The sequence below is a fragment of the Nicotiana tomentosiformis genome, chromosome 7 (genome assembly GCF_000390325.3).
Source record: "Nicotiana tomentosiformis chromosome 7, ASM39032v3, whole genome shotgun sequence".
In the NCBI taxonomy this organism is placed as follows: domain Eukaryota; kingdom Viridiplantae; phylum Streptophyta; class Magnoliopsida; order Solanales; family Solanaceae; genus Nicotiana; species Nicotiana tomentosiformis.
This window is the reverse complement of record NC_090818.1, coordinates 119,177,159-119,186,192: the sequence shown is the minus strand read 5'-3', so window position 1 is coordinate 119,186,192 and position 9,034 is coordinate 119,177,159. Positions and strand designations below refer to the sequence as shown.

At 38.0% G+C, this 9,034-nt stretch overlaps 1 protein-coding gene across 1 annotated transcript; it reads left to right on the top strand.

Annotated features, from left to right (window-relative positions):
• The first annotated feature begins 300 nt into the window (after nt 1-300).
• LOC138896282 (uncharacterized) lies at nt 301-3,709 on the top strand. The gene is made up of 4 exons (XM_070181079.1): nt 301-602; nt 696-1,022; nt 1,850-1,980; nt 3,615-3,709. Exons 1-4 carry the CDS (start codon nt 301-303, stop codon nt 3,707-3,709), a joined length of 855 nt encoding a protein of 284 aa, XP_070037180.1.
• The last annotated feature ends 5,325 nt before the right edge of the window (nt 3,710-9,034 follow it).

Here is a 9,034-nt window from a genome sequence, read left to right as displayed (position 1 = left end):
AAAGAGCAAGCCATTTATTATCTCATCAAGAAGTTCACTCCTTATGAGGTTAAGTATACTCTTCTTGAAAGGACATGTTGCGCCCTGACTTAGGTGGCACAAAAGTTGAAGCATTATCTATCATCCTACACTACTTACCTCATTTCTCGCATGGATCCTCTAAAGTATATCTTTCAGAAGCCTATGCCCACAGGAAGATTGGCAAAGTGACAGATTTTACTCACAGAGTTTGACATCATCTATGTGACTCGTACCACGATGAAAGCCTAAGACCTGGCCGATCACTTGGCCGAGAATCTGATGGATGAAGAATATGAGCCACTGAAGACTTATTTTCCTGATGAAGAAGTGATGTATGTTAACGAGGCTGATCATGATGAAAATCTAGGTTGGAAACTCTTCTTTGATGGAGCTGCTAATATGAAAGGTGTCGGAATAGGGGCTGTACTCATTTCTGAAACAAGGCATCACTACCCCGTAACAGCTCAGCTTCGATTCTATTGCACTAACAACATGGCTGAATACGAGGCATGCATTCTGGGTTTGAGGCTAGCTATAGACATGGGAGTTCAAGAAATATTGATTTTGGGAGATTCAGATTTGTTGGTTCACCAGATTCAGGGAGAATGAGAGACTCGAGATTTGAAGCTCATACTGTATCGACAATGTGTGCATGATCTTTGTCAACGATTCAGGTTGGTAGAATTCAGGTATATTCCCAGGATTCATAATGAGATTGCCTATGCCTTGGCTACTCTGGCGTCAATGTTACACCATCTGGATAAGACTTATGTCGACCCTCTGCATATCCAAATCCGTGATCAGCATGCCTATTGCAATGTGGTTGAGGAGGAACCTGATGGTGAGCCTTGGTTCCATGATGTCAAGGAATACATCAAATCAGGGGTATATCCGGTACGTGCCACAGGTGATCAAAAGATAACCATTCGACGTCTGGCTAGTGGATTTTTCTTAAGTGGGGGAATATTGTACAAGAGAACTCCAGATCTAGGATTACTAAGGTGCATAGATGCTAAACAAGCTTCGACTATCATGGCCGAAGTGCATTCCGGAGTTTGCGGGCCGCATATGAGTGGGTATGTATTGGCAAAGAAGATTCTTCGAGCAGGTTATTATTGGCTCACCATGGAACGAGATTGCATCAGCTTCATTTGCAAATGTCATCAATGCCAGGTGCATGGTGATTTGATTCATTCCCCGCCATCTGAGTTGCACACAATGTCTGCACCTTGGCCCTTCGTTGTTTGGGGCATGGATGTCATTGGATCAATTGAGCCGGCAGCGTCAAAAGGGCATAGGTTTATTCTGGTGGCCATTGATTACTTTACCAAGTGGGTCGAAGCTGTAACTTTCAAGTCCGTGACCAAGAAGGCGGTGGTAGATTTTGTTCATCCAAACATCATTTGCCGGTTCGGAATTCCCAAGGTAATCATCACAGATAATGCTGCTAACCTCAACAGTCATTTGATGAAAGAGGTATGCCAACAGTTCAAGATTATGCATCGAAACTCCACTCCGTATCGTCCTAAGGCAAACGGAGCTGTTGAGGCTGCTAACAAGAACATAAAGAAGATACTTCGTAAGATGATGCAAGGTTCCAGGCAATGGCATGAAAAGTTACCTTTTGCTTTACTGGGTTATCGCACTACTGTTCGCACTTCAATAGGTGCAACTCCCTATTTGCTGGTATATGGAACCGAGGTAGTTATACCTGCGGAAGTTGAGATTCCATCCCTGCGAATCGTTGTTGAAGCTGAAATTGATGATGATGAGTGGGTCAAGACCCGGCTAGAGCAATTGAGTTTGATTGATGAAAAACGATTGGCAGCAGTATGTGTCACGGTCAATTGTATCAGAAAAGAATGGCAAGAGCATACAACAAGAAGGTGCGTCCCCAGAAATTTGAAATGGGTCAACTGGTGTTGAAACGCATCCTTCCACATCAGGTTGAAGCTAAAGGCAAGTTCGCCCCAAACTGGCAGGGGGCGTTCATTGTGACAAAGGTGTTGCCCAATGGTGCTTTGTATTTAACAGACATAGAAGGTAAATGTGTGGATATGGCTATCAATTCCGATGCAGTCAAGAGATATTATGTATGATTTCTTTGCTTATCTTCAATCGCATTTTGTACTAGGCATGTTCAAAGTTGGAATGACGAAGGCATTTTATTCTGCTATCCCAAACACTTTTATCATTTGTTACCCCTTTTTGAGCCTTATTTATGTTCTTTCATACCCCTCTTTTGGAATCAGAACTAGAGCTGGAAATAGAAAAAAAAAAGAAAAAAAAGAGAGAAAAGCAAAAGAAAGAAAAGAGAAAAAGAAAGGAGAAAAAGAAAAAGAAAAGCAAAGTAACAAAAACAAAACAACTTTTACTAGTTTGAACTACGTTCGACCTGATTCCTTTTAAGGATACGTAGGCAGCCTTACACGGTTCGGTCCCATCAAAATAAAAATTCAAAAATTCCCCAGATTCGAAGAAACTGGGGCAGAAGTTTTAGTTTTGTAAAAAGATCTGATTCCAAAAGTTGTAATTTTGAACCCTTTCATCTTAAATTATTTTGAGCCTGCATGCCACCCTTTCTTTCTAACCCTGTCCAAAACCTACACTAAAGTCTAAAGAAAGACCTTCTGATCAACTTTGAGGATGCCAAGTCAAGTGAGATGGAGGTACGATTTACATCATGGGTAGCACCTTTGTTCATGGGCACAAGGAAAAGTGAATAAATAAGAGAGTTTTATTGGTGAAAACCCCCACGGGTACCATAGGGCGATGGTGAGTCGAGAGAAAATTCAAATGAGAGAGTCTTATTGGTGAAAACCCTTACGGGCACTGTAAGGCGACAATGAGTTGAGAGAGGAGCAAATAAGAGAGACTTGCTGGTGAAAACCCCTAGGGACATTACAAGCCGAATGTGGTTCATGACTTTACAGAGAAATTGAATTATGGAAACTCCGGTTTTGAAGTATGAAGACATGGCATGAACTGAAATGTGATTAGTTGGATGGATTAGGCTGATCAATCCGAAATGCATGTCATGGTCTTTGGAGCCAGTTGCTTCATTCAGATAAGTCTCTTTTCTATTTTTCTTCAAATAGTCATCTCTGTTTTTTCTTTTTTATTCCTAATTCTCGAAGTCACTTCGCTTCGTTTCTTTTGGGTCTATTTTTCTAAGTCTCTGTCAAATTAGTCTTTTGTTAAGCAAGCAAGAAAGGACTTCAAAGCTTATTACCAGCTTTTTATTTGCACCAAGCGAAATTCGGCCAGGCACATCACAAGTGACATGATTTAGAATGAGCAATGTGGTAGTAACTGAAGTTCAGGTGGTCAAGTGATTCGTGAATTTGTAGGAAATGCAAAGGTTCAACAGTTGTCAGAATGAAAGTGCCATACGACGAGTTGAATGTAAGGGATTCAAGTCATTCAGAGTTTTTGTTGTCGAGGTCCAATTTAAAGGTCAAACAATTCTTTGTAGCCCGAAGCAGCTAATCAAAATGAAGCGGGGTAGTGGCAGAAGCAGACACTTTCAGCAAGGATACCACAAACTAACCGCCACATTTTCAAACTGACAAAATTTTCTTTGTTTTAAGCAGGGGCAAGAAATCTTGTTCGCTTTGCTAGGAATCCCTATGAGGAAAGCATGTTCCACATAAGCTCAGTTTTAAGTTTTCAGGACCCTCCTGAATAATGGGATTTAATTTCAAGTTTTCAGGACCCTCCTGGATAATGAGATCTAGTTTTAAATTTTCAGGACCCTCCTGGATAATGGGATTCAACTAACACTCAAGAATGTTCCTGGCATAAACTGGGGCAGAAAATTTTCTCTGTTTTGTCTGTGTTGTCATGATTGCAGGCGCCCACCTGGAGAACGAGGGAATTCATTTCAATTTTTAAGTCATCAGGCGCCCACCTGGAGAATGAGGGAATTCATTTTAAGTTTTAAGTCATCAGGCGCACACCTGGAGAATGCGGGAATTTATTTCAAGTTTTAAGTTATCAGGCGCCCACCTGGAGAACGAGGAAATTTATTTCAAGTTTTAAGTCATCAGGCGCCACCTGGAGAACGAGGGAATTTATTTCAAGTTTTAAGTCATCAGGCGCCCACCTGGAGAACGAGGGAATTTATTTCAAGTTTTAAGTCATCAGGCGCCCACCTGAAGAATGAGGGAATTCATTTCAAGTTTTAAGTCATCAGACGCCCACCTGGAGAATGAGGGAATTTATTTCAAGTATTAAGTCATCAGCAGGCACCCACCTGTAGAATAAGGGAATTTATTTCAAGTTTTAAGTCATCAGGCACCTATCTGGAGAACGAGGGAATTCATTTCAAGTTTTAAGTCATTAGTAGGCGCCCACCTGGAGAATGAGGGAATTCATTTCAAGTTTTAAGTTAGCATCAGGCTCCCACCTGGAGAACGAGGGAATTTATTTTAAGTTTTAAGTCATCAGGAACCCACCTGGAAAACGGGGGAATTCATTTAAGTTTTAAGTCAGCATCAGGCACCCGCCTGAAAAACGAGGGAATACATTTCAAGTTTTAATTCAACATCAGGGACCCACCTGGAGAATGAGGGAATTTATTTCAAAATTCAAGTCATTGGCAGGCGCCCACCTGGAGAATGAGGGAATTTATTTCAAGTATTAAGTCATCAGCAGGCGCCCACCTGGAGAATGAGGGAATTTATTTCAAGTTTTAAGTCATCAGGCGCCCATCTAGAGAATGAGGGAATTCATTTCAAGTTTTAAGTCATTAGCAGGCGCCCACCTAGAGAACGAGAGAATTCAATTCAGGTATTAAGCCATTGGCAGGTGCCCACTTGGAGAATGAGGGAATTTATTTCAAGTTCAAGTCAATAACAGGCGCCCACCTAGAGAATGAGGGAATTCTTTTCAAGTTCAAGTCATTAGCAGGTACTCACCTGGAGAACGAGGGAAGTCATTTCAGAATTCACTTCAAGTTTCAAGTCAATAGCAGGAGCCCGCCTGAAGAATATGGTCAATTAAAGTTAAGAAGTAGAAGAAGCTCGCCTCAAGAATGCGAGTCAACAGTTCAAGATGCACAACAGGACTGTATAAGATTCAAGATCAAGCTTCAGAAAACTTATAGATAGGAATCTTGTAACTCATAACTAATAGGCTTGTTTAGTTTCTTTTCATTTTGATTTTGGTGTAATAAGGAGCTCAGCAAGCAGTAACAGCAACAACAACAGTGAGATCACAGCTATTCGGTTGGCCCAGCTACCAAAACTTCCAGAACTACACTGACCTGATTCCTTTCTAGCCAAGGATATGTAGGCAACCTCCGAAGCAAGGTTCGGTCAAACAATTTCAAAACGCCTCCCATGGAGTATCCAACAGGCAAAAATTATTCATGATTGCTCACTTTATCTTTGCCCGAAAACTCTTCATGTTTTCGAGCAAAGAGGGGCAACTGTGAGCACCTAATTTTTGCCCCACATAGGAAATTACTCTCAAAATATTCAAAAAAGAAGTTTTAGTGACTTTTGTAGAATTTTAAGAATTTTTACTTTTATTTGTTTGGCATTCATTTGCACTTTTAGCATGTTTTAGTAGCATTTCGAATCATGAAAATGATCAAAAAATATTTTTTCTCTTTTTGCTTTTTGCATTCTTAGATTTTTACTTGCATTATTAATATTTAGTTTGCATTATTAAAATAAAAAAATACATTAGTGATTTTACATGTATTTGTTCGCTAAGTAATTAGTTAATTATTAGAAAATAGATAGTTAGGTTAATTTCGCAAAGTTAACTTTAATTAGAATTAGATTGGTCAATTTAGAAAATATTTAGACTGGGAAAGAAAAAGGCTATTTAGTTTATTTTCAAATTGGGCCAGTGATCAGCTACCCAAATCTTACTCCAATTTCGACCCAAGCCCAGTAGTTCATTAATCAGTAGGGTTACATTTCCGCAAGAGGTGTAAATACAAGGATATTGCAGGGTAGTTTAGGAATTAAAATTGAGGGAATATTTTTTGTAACCAATTAAGAAGGATCTAGAGGATAGGGAAAGGACTAATTAGCAAAAAGAAAACTAAAAGAAGTCAGATTTTTGGGACTTTTGAGCAAATAAATAGAAGTAAAGGAGCTGAAAAATGAAGAAAAACATCTGAAAAGGGACAACTGTCCAATTCGATTTTAGAAGGTGCTTTTTTCCTTATTTTTAGGGATGGCACATATTAAAAGGGATTCCTTGATTTTTAGTATAAAAAGGGGACCTTCCCCACAGATAAAGGGATTTTTTTTTGGATGCTCTGCATTTTTGGAAAGAAAGAAGGATCTTCTGACTCTCCACTTTTCTTTCAAAAAATATCCTCATTCTCATTTTGTTTCAGAAAATATCTTAAAAACTAAAAAAACGGTTTAGAAAAACAACAAAAAAGGAGAGATTCGAATTCATACTATTTCAGTAGTTTTTCTGGGTTCTCTTTGGATTTTGGAAGTGGCCTTTTGAAGCTGTTTTGGTTTGCTTTTAGCTGCTTGTGCTGATATTTTTCTCAACATTCAGAGATTTATTTTCTTTGTGTATTTTTGCTGTAACCAGGTATGAAGCTGAGCATTTATTCTTCCATGGTTGTATACATGAAGTTTGGAATTCCCTGTTAAGCTCCATGTGATTAGCATGTTCTGCAACATTCTTATTTAAATCTGTTTCGTGCATTACTGTGCTTTAAACGCATTATTATTGTATTGAAATAATACATGATGACAGTCATAGTATGAAGATATCAAATGGAATTGTGATTTAGCTTGTTTGCCTCCTTATTCTATGATGGAGCATACTGTGCTTATGATTCTCCACGAAGAATAATTTAAGATTTTTTGCATAATTGATTTTTCATTAGTCATGAACAAGTTTGTGGTATTAGTCAGGTGATAAGAGCAATTTAAACTTGCTAGATAGGATTTTGAAACTGAAATTGTATAAATATATGTGTACCCATAATTTGTTGGTTAAGTTTGGTAGGATTACATCAATTGTGGCTAGGATCATTTGCCTTTGTAATAGTTCAAGCTTAAAGTGCGATTTTTCTCTTTGATTAGCGTTTTAATTGTCAAACATTTAGCCAGATTTGTAATTATATTATGCTGTAATTTATTGGCCGGTGATTTGAATTGTCATGTTTCGTATACTAGCTAATTTAGTGGATGTGTCTTTGCACTCTATTGGTTAATAAGCTATTGGGCTCCAGGCCCATCTCGGATTGGAGAACAGAAAAGGCTAAATGAGTTTCCAGCCCATTTTTCTTTATTAACAAATCAAACTGACATAAAGATTATGCTGTCTATAAGATGTTTGGCAATTTGTCAATACACCTGTGTCCTTATTTATAAATTCCCCATACTTGGACATTTATACACGATTTCAAACTTAGAAAAATCAATCTAAGCATAAACATTCGTAGCTTTGCTTTAGGCGAGTAATTAAATGATCACGGTTATGGGTATGGTTCTCGTGGCATAGTCGTGATACGTAATCCCCAATTCGGGTGTGTATTTCATGTGGCCCGATCATAACTTCAAACAATAACTAAAATAAATATGTCGTAAATCGCGGGTGCATTTTAAGTGGCGCGGTTTGCAATATGTACCAAAACGACAAGTGTACGACATCGTAACTTGTTCCAGGAATAATCCTGTAAGCATTAAAAAGCGATTAAATTAATTTAAAGCGGTTAGAAGTTAGAAATGCACAATATGTTTCAAATATGTATTAAATCAGACAATTAGGCCAATTATTACAGTTGAGCGACCGTGCTAAAACTACAAAACTCGGGAGTGCCTCACACTTTCTCGAGGCACTTTCTCCTGCGTTAACAGAATTCCTTACTCGGTCTTCTGTGTTCGCAGACCATAAATAAGAGTCAATTTTCTCGATTTGGGATTTAAAATACACCGGTGACTTGGGACACCATAAATTATTCCAAGTGGCGACTCTGAACAAATAAATAATTCCATTTCGATTAATGTCACTTTAATTGGAAAAACTCCCTATCCCTTCGAAAAAAAGGAGGTGTGACAATAACAAATTTGTGGATCATGACATTTGCCATGACATAATATCCATTATTATGCTAAGGATTTTTTGCTATAAATAGAGGAGTTTTTCCTCATTTGTAGACATACCAATAAGACTTGTCTTCAATTCTTGTTTCTTCCTTTCTTTCTTTATTAAGAGTATTTTGTATGAGAGTTAGTATTGGGAAGCACTTGTGTGAACCCTTTCTTTGGAGTGATCTTGTGAGGTTATTCTCTTAGGGTATTTGGGATTAATTAGAGTGTTTACTCTAATTTTGTACTCTCTTTTGTACTCTTATTGTTATAGTAAATTGCCCCTCTCCGCTTGTGGACGTAGGTCACTTTGACCGAACCACGTTAAATTTGTGTCTTCTTTATCTACTTTAATTGTTCCTGTTATCAACTTTTATTGTCTTTGTTATTGCCATTATACCGTTGTTTGGATATATTTCGCACTACCCGGATTCCCGATCTTAACAGCCATTGACAGAAGTAGAAGGCGGGGATCAAATCTTAGAAGTAGGAGCAGAAGATAAATTGAGAAAGATGATGAAAATGGGAATGAACCAGGAGAGAGTTGCTTGCGTTGTAACATGAATAACAATACTTTCAACAACTGTTTGAAATACTTTCTAATATCCTATTAGTAAAATTGATCAGATCATTACAATATACTGAGATATTCAATAGAAAATTAAGAAATGCAACAGAGATGGGAAAAAAGTAGCATATTGGAAGTCGGTTACTTCCATTGTATTTCTAGTATGATAGCAATCAAAAACTTTTTCACAATGATCCCAACCAACAAAAAAGACTTTTTATTTGTATTGGTTTTTAGTGGGAAGCAACATTGCATTTGAATTCAATTCTTTTTAGTACACAAACAGATTTAGGTCTGGTTTTATTTTAGTAGTAGAAACAACGTAGCAGCGTGAGAACTTTTTAAACTCATGTACTTACCTTGACAGAGT